The sequence below is a fragment of the Mustela lutreola genome, chromosome 1 (assembly GCF_030435805.1).
Source record: "Mustela lutreola isolate mMusLut2 chromosome 1, mMusLut2.pri, whole genome shotgun sequence".
Taxonomy (NCBI): domain Eukaryota; kingdom Metazoa; phylum Chordata; class Mammalia; order Carnivora; family Mustelidae; genus Mustela; species Mustela lutreola.
In genome coordinates this window covers 204,325,693-204,342,232 of record NC_081290.1, presented here as the reverse complement: position 1 = coordinate 204,342,232, position 16,540 = coordinate 204,325,693, and the positions used below count along the sequence as shown (strand labels likewise).

The 16,540-nt window shown below is 41.3% G+C and overlaps 2 protein-coding genes across 4 annotated transcripts in view; one reads left to right on the top strand and one right to left on the bottom strand.

The window, feature by feature from the left end:
* Positions 1 to 2,434, top strand: part of NCAPD3 (non-SMC condensin II complex subunit D3) — a 70,727-nt gene extending 68,293 nt beyond the window's left edge. For both annotated transcript variants that reach the window (XM_059185447.1, XM_059185439.1), the window contains one exon: positions 71 to 2,434. In XM_059185447.1, the coding sequence (XP_059041430.1) occupies positions 71 to 179 (109 nt within the window). In that variant the 3' untranslated portion in view covers positions 180 to 2,434. The remainder of the gene's footprint in view (positions 1 to 70) is intronic.
* The window catches only part of JAM3 (junctional adhesion molecule 3), a 92,199-nt gene continuing 77,239 nt past the window's right edge, over positions 1,581 to 16,540 (bottom strand). For both annotated transcript variants that reach the window (XM_059185460.1, XM_059185465.1), the window contains 8 exons: positions 15,132 to 15,197; positions 14,509 to 14,622; positions 8,970 to 9,122; positions 8,271 to 8,473; positions 7,192 to 7,291; positions 4,701 to 4,830; positions 4,551 to 4,605; positions 1,581 to 4,246 (listed from right to left, as the gene is read on the bottom strand). In XM_059185460.1, coding sequence (XP_059041443.1) covers positions 4,211 to 4,246; positions 4,551 to 4,605; positions 4,701 to 4,830; positions 7,192 to 7,291; positions 8,271 to 8,473; positions 8,970 to 9,122; positions 14,509 to 14,622; positions 15,132 to 15,197 — 857 coding nt within the window. In that variant the 3' untranslated portion in view covers positions 1,581 to 4,210. The remainder of the gene's footprint in view (positions 4,247 to 4,550; positions 4,606 to 4,700; positions 4,831 to 7,191; positions 7,292 to 8,270; positions 8,474 to 8,969; positions 9,123 to 14,508; positions 14,623 to 15,131; positions 15,198 to 16,540) is intronic.

Below are 16,540 nucleotides of genomic sequence, written 5' to 3'. Positions count from 1 at the left end.
TTTTGAGGTAAATGTTTGTGTCAGGGTTTTATCTTTAGTTCCAGAATGATTGTCTCTTTCCTTTCCCTAGGCCGCCACAGCCTCAGCAGTGGAATGTGAAGTCCCCGGCTAGAAATAAAGATAACCCAGCCCCTAGCAGGAGGTCACTCAGAAAGATACCCCTGAAAACAGCCAACTGAAACAGTCATTCAGGAGTATCCAGGAGGCAAGAGCTCTAAGGAGATGTTGTCTCCTGCCTGTGGAAAGGCAGAGTCCACCTCCCTTACTCTCAGGGTGAGGGAAACTTTTACTGTGTGATACCAGAGTTTTTTCTTGTGACTCCATCACTCTAACTGTTTATCTGTGTGGCTGGCCAAACTTTTGCATTTCTCTTTATGCAATACGTGGTTAAAATATATATATATACATATATATGTGTATATATATATATATAATAGAACTGCCTTAGCTATTTAATATTCTAATTTTATTCCATTTGAAAGTATCATGTTCATTCTGATAAAGCATACTCTGGCCTTTAAGGAACTCAACAGATCAGCTTTCTTTTATATAAATGAAGGCTCTGTTTGTTATATGGTCGGAATTCCCTATAGTACAGTAGTTTCCTGTATCTAATGATGAAATTTTCATTGTAATTATTTTTTTTATTCTTATTTATAAATTGCAGGTTTTTAAAGTGTACAGCTTTATAAAATGGAATAATAAAGGTTAAGCATAAATATAGCCTTCTGGTTATTTAATAGAATATTTCTACTTTTAGAACAGAGCTTTTACTGGTAGTCATTTTGATTCACATTAAGTGTTTAAGAATAATAAAACCTTCTCTGCCTCAAGAACTGTGAGAAATAAATGTGTGTTGTTTAAAAAAAAAAAAAAAAAAGGAAGAAAAAGAATAAAACCCAACTTTCCTTTTAGGAAAAAAAAATGACTCCCTTTGTCTTTAAGGTTCAGCTCATCTGTCCCTCTGCTTCTGTCCCCTGACAGAAGCTGTCTGCCTCCTAATAGCACACATCTGTCTTCAAATGTAAACCTGGGCTGGCTCCTGAAAGTTCCACCTATGTGTGGCATGCACTAATGCTGGTTTGTATTAACAGTCCATAAAGATTGCTCCCATGAAGGGGTAAGGTGTTGGTGTCTTCTGCTGATACCGTTAGGTAACCTTAAAACACATGTACACTCATGTTTTATCCAAGAGTGACTGGGGAAAAAATTCATTCAGTTCCCTTTTTAATCCCAGTACTATAGAAGCAAAATTACAGGGTTACTGTGTTGGTATTTTTTTTTTAGTATAAATGGGGTAGTTGGATTTGAGGGGTAGAATGTCATTGTGCATTGTGTCTATTCTACAGTCCTCCCATATATGAATGGTGACACACATGGAGATGTCATTGGCAGAGAGAGTCACAAAGCTGCCCTTGAGTAAGGACAGTTATCTCCAAATCAAGTAGATGGTAATTGATGGCAGCCTCTTTTGAAACCTGGGATTGTGCTATTTTAAGTATACCTTCCTAACAAAATGCTAGGAAGATGAGGTAATCTCAACATAAGAGCACATAAGGAGGAGAAATAATGAGACAAAGTTGATTTTTTTAAAAGCTTTTATAAATGAGGTTTAACAAATACCAACTTATAGGTGTGTTAGTACAAGTCTGCAAAGTCTATGTACAGCAACAGCCACACCAGAAGCCACAGTAGCCTTATAGAAGCTCCAAGTCTTCAATCACATTCACATCTTAAAAACACATGAATGTTCCTTTTCTGTTTACATTTTTACAGTAATGTAAACAACAAATTAGGCAACAACTTCCCAGACTCCATACTCACTTCTGTCAGACCCAGTTCACATGGCACTAGGATAGGAGGTGTTGTGGTCACAAGAAGGGAGTCAACAAGGCCGTCCTATCACTTGGACAACCAAGATGGCAGCTAGAGTGTTACTCCCCAACAATTAGAGAACAGGAACACTATCCCTTTCTACCAAGATGGGGTGAAGATGAAGGGATATCTTAAGTCTAAGCATTCAAGACACAAACGCAAAAGAAGATGGGTACCATTAAGCAATTATGAAGAGTTGCCCACCACTTCTGCCAAATAGCCCATGGCAGAGTATTCACAGAACTTAAAAAAGAAAAGTCAACATAAGTCTCAAGTATTCAATTAAAAAACACCCTCCAAGTATAAAAAATTAAGACACTGGAAGTTTAATCTCAAGATGACTATATCCTTCTGAATAAAAACCATCCTTGAAGCACACTGGAGGCACTGGGACTGGAGGCGCTCTTCTGAGAAGCTCCCTCTTCAAACAGCTTCACATCATGAGTTTAACACAGAATGTATCTAAGGTGAAGAACATCTGCTCTTGAAGAACAAAGGCTTTTGAATGATGTTTCTAATGTCCCACACCCAGTGAGCAACAGTGTCTTGGGTAGACTTTTTAAAATTAAAAAATCAGAATATGGCCTTTGATTCAGGCATTTCGCTTTCCTCACCATCAGGCTTTCTGCTCTGGCTACAATACCTGATGTTCTTCAAAGGGATGGCCTCGCCGCCACCACACAATGGGTTTATTGTGAAGTGAGACACAACCTGTGGTGTCTCTGTGCTTTCTTCATGGCAAAGAGGAAGAGTGGAATTCATTTTCTTAAAAAACATTACTGTAGTTTTCAGAACGGCCTTTGGCCCTGGACAGTCTTATGAACTACACAAATAAGTAAAATGAATTTTAAAACCAAACAGCAGAGGCTGCTTTGTTTCAGGAGCCATCCACAAAGAGCTCTGTCACAGGGGATCCAAAGGCTGGGATACCACAGGGAAGACACCCACCCTTCTTGAAATGTCCACCTTACAACTAACTGTAAAGCTAATCAGCACACAAAGCCACTGTCAAGCCAATAAAGATGGCAGTGCACATGCTGGCTAACCTTCAAAGTTAACAGCCAATATCGACTTAGAGAGTGATGCAGGACTCAAGCCCGGGGGTTGGCTAACATAGTTTCACAGGTACATCCAAGCACTTATGGGTGGTGTCTCTGGGCTTAGGTAGTCTGAGTAATCCAGTAAGACACTGTTCAAAGCCAACCTTAGAGGTTACATTTTCTTCTGGAGAGATGTAAACAGATTTTGACATTATTCAATTGGATTTTTAAAAAAGTTTCCTAAGTAACAATGGCTTGATGTATAGACAATGTAGTTCTCTTGTGAAAAATGCTGAAACTTATGTGGGAAAAAGGAATGTTCCAGTAAGCTTCCTCGAGAGGATTTTTTTGGGGTTAAAATACTCTTTAATTATTGGTATTTTCCAATTTAACACTAGTAGCTTGGAACTCCTACCTTAAGTTGAAATTTTTTTTAAAAAAATAGGTATTTAACACTGTATGACAACATATTTACAGTTTAAATAGAAATTTTCCTTCAATAACCAAAATACATCTTTAGCAAAAATTTAGAATGTAAAATTTTATAAAATAAACACCGATAGAAAAGCAGAGCATTATTTCAGTACCATTTCAGATTTTGCCTAAGATGAAGGTTTGTATGTAAATATTACCCCCCCGCCCATGGACAAGCAATTTACCTTCCTGATTTGGGCTGTTTTTATAAAATTCTGATCCAAATAGATTTTCCAAGATGGACACTAAAATACTGATCAACAAAACCTTCAAGAAGAATCTGCCATGCTGGCTATGGGCAGCTGTGAAACAAGACCATCACATAGATGGGTTCACTGTTCAAACTCTGCAGCTGTAGGGTGTTGCAGTGGGTTGTGCTCCCAAGCCCTGCAATGCTGGTGCTACATGGCTGCCTGTGGGAACACACATGGGACTCACCTGGGCTGATGTAAGTGAGCGGCAAATAAACTGGCTTCGCAGGCCACAATGCCCAGCCCGGCCTCTGTGAGCAAGAGCTTTCCGCTCACCTTAACGCTCAGGTGGGAGCCAGGCCAGAAACAGACTGGGAATCCGCCTCAGTGAAATACAGTTGTGTGGTTTTTCTTCCCCCTTGTGATGACTATGCCCACCTCGAGGAAAATTCTTTTATTCGTGTGGCTTGTTAAAAAGTAAGAAAGGAGTAGCGGTCAACTTTGGCCAAAACAAAAAGCTTTTGCGCAAGTGTCTAGCTCTGTCCAAGTGCACTTGGCTCCCGGGCTGCTCTTGATAGGAGTTTCTGGTAGAGGTATTTGCATGTGCCCCGTCAGTCACACCATCAGATTTCAGATCACAAATGATGATTTGTGTCTGAAGTCGCCCTGCAAGGCCAAAACAGGTTAGAAACGGCCATCCTTGACAAACCTAGGGGCCTAAGTGGGAGAGAGAAATTGGAAGCCAGATCTAATCCCCATTTCCCTGAGGAAACTTATGGCAAAACAAATCAAATGAAACCCTTCTTCAAAGGTAACATCTACTACTAGAGCCTGCAAACTGAATGCCAGGGGTGTGTAAAAACTCTGCATTAGGAAGGTTTCCAAGGACGAATGTCATTTTTTCTGGAAACACTTCAATTACTAGGTTTCCTAATCAATGTCTGCTCTGTTGCCTCACTCCTTTCCTTACCTCCTCATCTGTCCTGATATAGTTCACTCCATCTGACTTCCCCGGACTCTTATAACTGAAAAGGAAGGAGAGAGGGCTTCAATGACTGATTTTTCATGTAATGCCAACTTAAACTTTGGTTTGGTCATTTAAGACGGAAGACAGGCTCACTTTTCGCTATTCTGCTTATTATTGATGAAGTAACCCCGTCTGTACGCACAGCAGATGCCCACAGTGATCAGGACCAGTACAGCAAGGACCACCAGAATTCCCCCAATAATGCCACCGATGTTCAGGTCATCTGGAAAAAAAAGGGATTAAGGGATCTGGTCTTAGAAAAGTCCTTGACCCCACTTCTTTTTTGCATCCTTCCACTTCCCACATCTGCCCTGTCATGCCTACTCCAGCCAGAAGAGCAGAGTGAGACCACTTCAACTTTTTTTTTTTTTTAAGATTTTATTTATTTATTTGACAGAGAGAGACATGGCGAGAGAGAGAGAACACAAGCGGGGGGACTGGGAGGGGAAAAAGCAGCCTTCCTGCTGAGCAAGGAGTCCAATGTGGTCTCGATCCCAGGATCCTGAGATCATGACCTGAGCCAAAGGCAGCCATTTAACCCACTGAGCCATCCAGGTGTCCCCACTTTTTAACACTTTAGCCCGGAACATACAGGACCCCAAACCCCTGCTCTCACTTGTAAAAAGTACTGAGACCTCCAAAGTTCAAATGCTGTTATACTTAATCTGATATTAAAAAGGACTTAGGGGGCATCTGGGTGGCTCAGTGGATTAAGCCTCTGCCTTCAACTCAGGTCATGATCTCAGGGTCCTGGAATCAAGCCCCACATCAGGCTCTCTGCTCAGCAAGGAGCCTGCTTTCCCACCCCCCTGCCTGTCTCTCTTCCTACTTGTGATCTCTCTCTCTCTGTCAAATAAATAAATTTTTAAAAAAATCTTTTAAAAAGGGGCTTAGCATTTTTAAAAGGTTTTACAATCTTCTGGCTAAATTCCTAAAAATATTATTAATGGAGAAAATTGTTTCACTTTATAGAGACAGAATTAAGGAGCCAGGAATCCCAAAGAAAAAATTCCTAATTTCTACGGATTTCCTTTGCTATGCATTATTTGGGGGAAAAAGAACTAGTGTTGCACAAGACTGAAAAGTAAAAATATGAGGTAGGAACATGACCTTTCACTCTCAGCTGCATGGCCTCATATCTTCTAGTCTCTTGGAGGAAGGCCCTTGACCCTCTCTTCCCATTTCTCTATACCGGGCAAAGGTGCCCCAGTCCACATAGGTGCCCCAGTCCACATCAGTGTGGGGCACTGGGGTTGTTTCCTCCACACAGACAAAAATGCAATGGAAAACATGCAAGCGATATAGCAACATAAGCCAGCTAACTTGGAAGTTGTTAAATTCTCCCTTATCTTAATGCAGGGGTTTCAAATGCAAGTGTGCATTTAAAAATTGGAATTTTAACTTTTCAAATGTCAATTCCCACGCTCTATCACTACAGAGAGATTCAGTAGGTCTGGGGCAAAGTCCAAGAGTCTCCCTCCTGCCCTGGAGCAGTTTCCTGAATTTGACAGATGACAAGAATCCCCTGGAATTGTGTTTGACACACAGACATTTCCAGACCTCCCCTGAGGACTAAGTCCATAAGCCTGGGGTGGGGCCTTGGAATCCGTACATGAAACAGTGCAAAGGATTCTCATAATTAGGCAAGCTTGGAAAACACTGCTCTGGGGTCAGTTATTCTCAGGAAGGAGGGAGGGGCTGAGATAGCTCCGCAGATGACTGAATGTGACATGCTCCATCTGCCCCATCCTGCCTTCAACACCTCTCCTTTAGAACCAGCACCCTAGAGATGGCATCATCACAGAACATGCATGGTAAAGTTATTGAGGCTAAACCTCTGACTGTCAGCTTACCACAAAATGGTTATAACTGGATAAATTTCTAGAGACTTTACATGACATAATGTTTTGATCTTATCAATTACCAAAGAAATGAAGTAATTTTTTCTATCTTTCCTCCATCTATCCATATATTTATTTATTTTAAGTAGGCTCCACGCCCAGCATGAAGCCCAACACAGGGCTTGAACTCATGACCCTGAGATGAAGCCTGAGCTAAGATCAAGAATCAGATGCTTACATCCCAGAAGTGGAGTTTATTAAACACAGTTAAGGGGCACCTGAGAGGCTCCGTTGGTTAAGTGGCTGCCTTCAGCTCACGTCATAATCCCAGTACCCTAGAACCCCACATCAGGCTCCCTTCTCAGTGGAGAGCCTGCTTCTCCATCTCCCTCTGCTTTTCCCCCTCACTTGTGCTCTCTGGCTTGCTCTCTCTGTCAAATAAATAAAATCTTTAAAATTTTTTTAAAAAAACAAACTCAGTTTAAAGTGACATGATTAGCTATGTTCCCAACACCAGTCTATTTTGAGGAGATAAACATATTTCAAGTAACCACTTATTAGTCACTTAGCTGTTACTCCGAACTTTCTCATCTTTCCTTTCAATGTACCCGGATGGGTTTTGGTGAATTTAGTCATCTCCAGAAGAAAGGAGACCAGTTGTCTAAAGATGGTCCAATATTAAATTAAAAATGTTCTATCCACTTGCCAGTCTTCAGATGAAATAGTTTCAAAAAGTAACTCACAGACTTCCATCTCCTGCTCTTCACATCTGGCTGAGCCTGCATCATTGGAAGCGATGCAGTAATACTGCCCAGAGTCCTCCTTGTGAACAGCATTGAAAACCTATTTCAGTAAATTACAAGTAAATTATGAGACCAATCACGAGGGCAGACCTCTGTGGACTGAAGACATCACTATGCTCCGCCACCCGGGCCTCCCAACAAGGTGCTAAGTCCAGAGCTCAGTAAAATATCTCATTTGCTCTTGGCTTCCTTTCAGTTTCCTGCACTGTCAGGTTCTTCCCTGATATTCTTCCCCAGCAGTCTTGCCCAAGAGCTCCTGAACAATGAGATCCCCTCAGATTTTTTAAGATATCAAAGCAACATTCAGAATGCAGTGTGAAGATAATAAGAAGAATTGTTTCTCAGCAACACTTGGGCAATACAAATACAGAGGATCTTATATAACCTGACTTGTTACTACCTGTAGTTAAATACGCCAAGGATCAGGAGGGCTGGCTGTAGAAAAGCCCAGCTGAGATGCTGCTGCGGAGGGCAGTCTGTCTTCTATACATGACCAATGTAACTGCATCTTGCCCCCCAACCACTTTCCACTACCATCACTGGGTTATTTTGAAGAAAATTCTAGACACATTTTACCCATAAAAACTTCAGCATGCAACTCTGAAAGACAAGGACTTCTTCAGATTATAACTATAATACCTTATTGTACCTAAAGCAATGAACAATTCCTTAACATCGAATATGCCACCAGTAATCCAGTTTCCCTGTCTCGTGATTTTTACAGGTGGTTATTCACATCAGGACCCTAACATCACTCATCCATTATATTTCTTTAATAGACCTACACAATCACCTTTATTTTACAAGTTTCCCTTCCTTTATTTTAATCCTCTTAGAACTTACTTGCTTATACAAAGGAGGGAGGGTTCATTTTTCCCACAGAATCCCCAACATTATAGGTTTTTAGTTCCTGTCTTATAAAGTTTATTGTTTTTCCTAGTAAGTGCTCTTCCCACCATAAGTATCCCTTCCTCAACAAAGACTTTTCTTCTATCCTCACGTCCAAGAAGAGATCTTACCAGAGTGCCTGTTTCAGAGTTTAAGAGAAAAGAGGAATTTCGGAATCTAGGATTGGCTCTGGAGTCTGTGGGCAGCGGCACATCGTTGCGGTACCAGCTGTAGTACGGCCGGGGGTAGCCCTCACTCTCCTGGCAGTGCAACGTGGCCGTCTTGCCTACAGGTACAGCCTTCGGGACTCTGCACACAGGAGGGACTGGCTTCACTGTGGAAGAAATTCGAGTTGGGGTTTCAAATCAGCCACATGGATTGATTCTTCTGAAAGCCCATAATAAACCTGCTCACAAAAAAGGAAAACCAGCCTGGGGATGCACCACTGCCACAGCCATGTCACGCCCATGGGCTTGGATCTGCCATGGCATCTGCCCCACACACAGCTCACCCCCATGTATAACCCACAATGCATTTCTAATGCCCACACCTCCTGAGGAGCACTTCCTACAGCTGGTTGGGGGTGGGTGGCCGTAGCTCCACCTCCCTTCTCGCCTTCTATCCCAACTCAGGCAGTCCAAGCTCCTACAACCGCCTGCCCCCTAAGGCCTGCAATACCCCCAGGGATATGCCTTTGGGAAGAAAGAAAGAGCTAATCTCTTTTTTTAATTTTTATTTATTTTTCCGCCTCCCCAATCTTTTTTATTTTATAGACAGATTCATGAGGTCTAAAAGGGGGAACATATTTTTAACTTTATGTGAGTTCCTACCTTGAACAGTTAACTCAATGACAATCTCATCAATTTCTTTCCGGTCGTTTCGAGCAACCACCTCACAGCGATAAAGGGCTGAGTCTGTCCGGGTCACATTCCAGATTCTTAGAGAGGTTTTCCCCAATAGTTCTGCACGACCTGCCAAATCTCCTACAGAAAAGAAGAACACAAAAAGACTTTAAAGACATCTTTGTCACCTGTGAAGAAGGAGGCTTCTGGGGCTAGCATTTAATGCCTCAGTAAGGACACTGCAGACTGGCTTCTCCTTCTGCTCCTGTAAAAGAGAGGTAAACTAAGGACACTGAGCACCAAAATAGTACCTGGTGTGTAAAAGGACTCATTACATGTGTCTCTGTTGTTAAAGCAGGGACCTTGGGACGCCTGGGTGTCTCAGTCAGTTAAGCATCTGCCTTCAGCTCAGGTCATGATCCCAGCGTCCTGGGATCGAGTTCTGCCATCGGGCTGCCTGCTCAGCAGGAAGCCTGCTTCTCCTTCTACCTCTACTTCTCCCCTGCAACCTGCTCATGCTTTCTCTCTGACAAATAAATTAAAATCTTTTTAAAATAATAAATAAATAAATAAGCAAGCAAGCAAGCAAGCAAGCATGGACCTTATTTCGTTCTCCTCATTCCTAGCCAGGACTCCCCATTAAAAGAGAAAAAAAAAAAATCAAACAAGCAACATGAAAAAAACAACCAGTATTCATAAATGGTGCTAGGACAACTGGATATCTACATGCAAAAGAATGAGGCTGGACTCCTACCTCACACTATATACAACAAAGACTTTCCTCTAAGAGTTAACAATATGGGGGCTCCTAGTGGCTCAGTCAGTTAAGCTGTGGCTTAAGTCAGTTAAGACCTTCATCATGCCTCAGGCCATGATCCTAGGGTCCTGGGATCAAGCCCCACTGCTCAGTGAGGAGTCAGCTTGTCCCTATACTTCTGTCCCTCCCTGCTGCTTGTGCTCTGTATCTCAAGCACTCACTCTCTAAAAAATAAAACTTAAAACAAGAGTTAACAGTATGGCTCTCAGGAAAAAAACAGATAAAAATCACCATGACCTTGGATTAGGCAATAATTTTTTAGAAATGGCACCAAGACCACAAGCATAAAAAAAAATGACACTGGACTTTCATAAAAAATTTTAAAACTTCTGTGCTTCAAACAACACATTCAAGTTTTGAAAAGACAATCCACTAGAAAGTATCTGCAAATCATGTATCTGGGAAAAAGAACTAGTATCCAAATATATAAGGAATTTGCAACTCAACAATAAATGGACAAATAACCTAATTAAAAATAGACAAAGGATTTGAGTAGACATTTCTCCAAAGAAAGTATATTAAATGGCCCCCAAGAACATGAAAATATGCTCAGCATCATTAGTCACCAGTGAAATGCAAATCAAAACCACAATGAAATATCACTTCACACCCACTAGAACGGCCAGATTGAAAAGGTGGGCAATTACAGGGGCACCTGGGTGGCTCAGTTGGTTAAGCGTCTACCTTCAGCTTAGGTTATGATCCTGAGTCCCAAGTCAGGCTCCCTGCTCAGCAGTGAGTCTCTTTTTCTCTCTGACCCTCCCCACTCTCATGCTCTCTCTCTCTCTCTCTCTCTCTCTCTCTCTTTCTCTCTCTCAAACAAATAAATAAAATCTTTAAAAAAAAAAAAAGATGGACAATTACAAATGTTAGGGAGGAAATAGGGAAAAACACTGCTGAAAGAATGTAAAATGGTGCAGCCACTTGGGAATATAGTTTGACAGGTTCTATATAGTTTATATATAACTACCATATTACCTAGCAATTGTACTTTTGGTGATTTATCCATCCCCAAATGAAAACTTATGTTTACACAAAAAACATTATTCTTACATGAATATCCATAGCTACATTATTGATAACAGCCAAAAACTGGAAATAACCCAAGTGTACATCAACTGATAAATGGATTAAAAAAAAGTGGCCTAAGTGCAATGAAATATTATGCACCCATATAAAATGGGATGAAGTATTGATACATGCCACACCGTGGATGAACCTTGAAAATAATATGCTAAGTGGAAGAGGTCAGTCACCAAGGACCACGTATTGTATGATTCTACTTATATGAAGCACCCAGAATAGGCAAATACATAGAAACAAAGTAGATTAGTGGTTGCCTGGAGGTGGGGACACGGGGGAAGGGAAGTCACTGCCAAAGGATATGCAGTTTCTTTTGGGGTTGATAAAAGTGTTCTGGAATTTGATAGCAGTGAGGGTTGCACATCTTTGTTGCATATACTAACAACTGCTGAAGTATACACTTTAAAAAATGTGAGTTTTATGCTGTATGAACTATATCTCAATATTTAAAACTTTTAAAGTATAAAAAGATGGTAGCTCTTTCAAAGAAGCATGAAGAACCTAAAGAATGTCAAATAAAGGAGCGTCTGGGTGGCTTAGTCAGTTGAGCTTCTGCCTTCAGCTCAGGTCGTGATCCCAGAGTCCTGGGATCAAGTCCCGCATTGGGCTCCCTGCTTAGTGGGGAGCCTGCTTCTCCCTCTGCCTCTGCCTGCTGTTCCCCCTGCTTGTGCTCTCTCTGTCAAATGAATAAATAAAATCCTAAAAAAAAAAAAAAAAAAAAGACAAATAAGGGAAGGAATTAGGGGGGAAAAAAGGACACAAAAATAGAAAATAATTATTACTAAAACCTGATGACTGGTGGTAAGAACAGGAAGGATTCACCATAATATAATAAAAATAGAAAAATGCTTAGGACAAAAGATAAACACTTGCAAAGGCATTTTCTAATAAGAAGGTTGCTATCCAGTAGCCGTTAGTGGAGGATTAGACTTTTACCATGTAAGCAAATCTATCAAAGATATGGTGTGTGTGTGTGTATAATTGAGAATATTACTCAACTATAAAAAAGAATGAGATCTACTCATCTGTGATAACATCAGCAGGCCTAGAGAATATATGCTAAGTGAAGAGAGATCAGACAGAAAGACAAGTACCATATGATTTCACTTATATGTGTGATCTAAAACACAAACCAAACAACAAAAAAAGCCAAAGACAGATTACTAAATATAGAGAACAAACTGGTGGTTGCCAAAGGGGAGTGGGTGGGTGGCAGGGCAAAATAGGTGAAGAGGAAATTAAGAGAAACAAACTTCCAGTTATAAAATAAGTCATGGAGATAAAAAGTATGACAGAGGAAATAGAGTCAATGATATTGTAATAATGTTGTATGGTGACTACTCTTCTTGCAGGGAGCATTGAGTACGATTTGTCTAATCACTATGTTATATACGTGAGCCTAATATAACACTGTATATCACCCATACTTCAACAATAAAGTTTTAAAAAAATCTATCAGGATTGGGGTGCCTGGATGGCTCAGCCAGTTAATGTCTGCCTTCAATTTAGGGCATGATCCCAGGGTCCCAGGGTCCTGGGATCCAACCCCACATCAGGCTCTCTGCTCAGTGGGGAGCCTGCTTTTCCCTCTCCCTCTGCAGCTCCCTCTGCTGGTCCCTGTTTGTGCTCTCTCTGTGTCAAATAAATAAATAAAATCTTTTAAAAAGGGGGGGGGGCATTAAAAAAATATATCAGGATGTTTTTGGCACAGTCCTGAATTGAGACAAGAGATGAGGCCAAGAAAGATTCAAATTTTCCTGCAGCCTTCATATTTTGTGTATAAATATCCTCCTCATCCCTCTGGCTAAGAATAAGGTGTTTAATTCCCAGAAAGAGAATCTTTTTTAAGATCCTATTTATTTGAGAGAGAAAGAGAATGAGAGAGAGAGAGAGAGTTACAGAGAGAAGGAGACTCTCCACTAAACAGGGAGCCCAATGTGGGACTTGATCCTGTGACTCCCAGATGATAGTCTGAGTCAAAGGCAGTCATTTAACCAACCAAGCTACCCAGGTGCCTACAAACAGGAAGTTCTTTAAGAAAATTCTCACCTAAAAAAAAAAAAAGAAAAAATTCCCCACCTAGGTTCTCTGATGATCACAAATGCACGTACAGGCTTTATCAGCAGCAGCCTAAACTGCCAGAGAAACCAGACTTGTTTTCTGGAAAAAACATTTCCATCTCTTCAAAATTAAAAGGTGGGAGATATACTGGTGAAGGAAAAAAAACAACAAAATATTTAAAAAGATTTGAGTGTGTGTGAGAGAGAGCGCGCAAGCAGGAGGAGTGGGGCGGGAGAAGGAAAAGCAAACTCCCCGCTGAGCAGCAGGCTCCATCCCAGGACCCTGGGATCAGACCTGAGTTGAAGGCAGATGCTTAACTGACTGAGCCACCCAGGTGTCCCCAAAAGATTTTTAAGAGCCTGATGATATTGGGGACCCAAAGCAGGAAGACTGAGATTTAGCTGTTTCGACATCTCTCCTCTTCTCTGAAGCCTCAACTATCAATTTCTCGGAGAACAACAAAGCCAGCCCTTAGAAGCTATTGCATTTGTCCCTCATGTTCCTCCCATCCCTTCTGTCAAAATGAAGGTAAGGTACCATTGCACGTCATCTATAATTTCTCTCCCTCCCTCACTCGCCACAGCCAGCTCCTAGCAAGTCCTCCCCATTGCTCTCTACAATGCCTCAATCTTAGCTCAGGTCATCAGCAGCTCCCTTCTGGCATCTGCAAAACAATCTAAATTAGCACCCCTGCTCTGAGTTTTCCCCATTCCCAATCTCCTCTACAAAGCAGCCGAGTCAAGTCTTTCTAAACTGAAAATGAAGTCATCTCCCTTCCCTCCAAAAAAAATCTTTACGGAACTCAAGATGCTGTCCATTCTTGCATGGTGTTCAGTACTTCCTGCCTGGCCTTGGCATGCCTCACCAGCTGTGTGGAGATATTCCTCTCTCCCTTCCTTAAATCCCACCTGTGATAGAGAACTTGCAGTTTCCTTAAGCCAACCTGCCTTTTGCTTCCACGTCTATATGCAGAGCATTCTTTCTTGCCCAACACCTTCCTCCACCCCACCCATCACCATCTGGCCTGGATAACCAGCTTCACAGCTCAGCCTAGATGCCACTTCTGGGAAGCTTCCCCCACCAGCTGCCCTGCTCCTACTTCATGTGATCAGAGATACCTTATGCTGATGTCTGTTCTAGCAAATGCTTTCTCAATGTAGGAAGCTTGGGACACAGTAGGTGCTCAGCAAATACCTGTCTTATCTCCTTGCTGTTCCCTGTGATCCTTCTGATTAACACATGCAGCTGGTATCACGAATGGGACCATGATAAGAGGATGGCATAGGACAACATTCACTCTCATTGCACAATAGGATGGGCTACAGATAGATTTAAATCGTAACTAATGAGGTGATACTTGTTGAAGCTGAGTAACAGGGACAGGGAGATTCAATAGACTACTCTCATTACTTTTCCGTGTTTGAATTTTTCAGAAGTGAAACAAACAAAACAAAACAAAAAACAAACCAATCCTGGATACAGATGCAGGACCAGTCAGAGGAAAGTCTCTGGGCACAAGTATATGTCTGGGCCCTGTGAATAAAGGAGGGGATTAGAGAATCATACCCTGAATTCTGTTGTCAAAAAACACATATGTGGTTTGGTCATCTTGAATTTTCTTCCACTCAATCCTGGGGTCACTTGTCTGTGAATCCGTAATGATACAAGATAATTCCACACCTAATGAGCCAAAAAAAAGAAGAAGAAGAAGGAGAAGAAGAAGAAGAAGAACTCTTACAGAATGGGAAACAATTTTATGATCACTTGTATATCTGGACCCTGCAAGCTATCTCTAATTTGAAAGAAGTCTTAAATGTACATTTAAAAAATCTATCTTCAAGTTCCAAATGACTCTAAGAAAAGATGAATTTTAGCCAGAAAAATTTTTAAAGGTGATTAGCAAGGCCTTAATACTCTGCTTGTATATAAGGAAGTTCTTTGTTATATATGTACAAAACCAGGGCAGGGATCTGATTCTAGCCAATATAAAACCTGCAGAGTTCCCTGTCGGCCTGCTGAAAAGGGCTTCACTGACACATGTGCACATCAAATGCACTGCTACAGAGCCACCCACCCAAACATCTCTTGGGCACTGTATGGATGTGCTGTGTTTGTCCTGAGTAGGCTGCAAGACTACCAAATGTCCATTAGATGGTGCCCATTCTCTTAGTAGTCTCCCTTGTACTTACTTTCAAATTCCTGTACCACTGGGGTTCGGTTGCTGGATTTGAGATTCACGGCTCCAATCAAGCAACCTGAAGGAAAAAATAAATAAAGTAAAATTAGAGACAATGCAACTCTAAAATAGCAGAGAATCCTCCAATCAAGTTCAGATTTTTCCCCTTCTAGGTAGACTACAATCACTAACCACAGAGTATAGAAAAATAGTATATTTCAAAACAAAGTCTATTAGATAAAGCAAGTTGACAACTTTCTTTCTTAGTCTAACCTCACTGGAATGAACTGAGTGGAAGAGTTCTGAGAATTTAGATCTAGAGCATAACCACCCTGGAGCTAGAGTTCTAAGAATTTCCTTCTTGCGCAGAGCCATTCTTAATCCTGTAAACGTCTTTCAACCAGACCCACCTGGGCCTTGTCTTTCCTGCATCCTGCAGATTCTCTCCTCCAAGCTTCCAACACAGCAATGGCACCCTTGGTGGATTTGATATGGCCCAGACTCATGGTCTGGTATGTTCCCCCTCAGGATAGAACAACATTCTCTGGTATAGATATCAACCAGCAAAGAGACCACCTCGCTCTATTAACCATATAACCCAGTGATTCCCATCCATTACAAAGTTTTCACTGGGGGCACCTGGGTGGCTCAGTCAGTTAAATGTCTGACTCTTAATTTCAGCTCAGGTCATGATCTCAGAGTCCTGGGATCGAGTCTCATGTAGGGCTACCCGCTCAGCGGGAGTCTCCCTCCCTCCGCACCTCCCTGCACTGGCTCACGTGCACTGTCTCTCTAAAATAAATAAATAAATAAAATCTTAAAAAAAATTTTTTTCACTAGTTTTTGGTAAAATGAGAAAAATAACTATTTTCATTAAGCGAAATTGAATGAAGCTACTGATAAAATCAAGACATGCCAACTGTACAGTAATCCCTTTCAAAACTAGCATCTGACTCTCCACATGTTTCAACAAACATTAAAACCAGTTTATCATGGTCTCTAACGTCTTACCTATTTTCTTGGAGAAGACATAGAAGGTACAATGACCACCCACAAAATCTCATTCTTCAGCCACCTGGCCTTTAGGAAAATATGCATTCCCCAAAGAGGGCCTTCATACAAAACCCTCATGAAGGTCTCTGGATCTTAGCTTACTATCCCAGCTAAGGACAAAGTGCAGAAAGACATGTACTCCTGAGTAGCTAACTCCTTGTATATTAGGTGGGATGCATGTCACAACAATCCAGTCTTTCCCTTTTTTAAGTCTTATTTAATGGTTCAGTGACGTGTACAATCCCAGTATACATCTTGATCCTTTGTTTCTTTTTTAGTAAGACTTCATTAATTATAGCAAAAGCCATAAAAATTTACTAACAGGGATGAAAATCAGAAATATAATACATATACCTGAGTTGATATTAA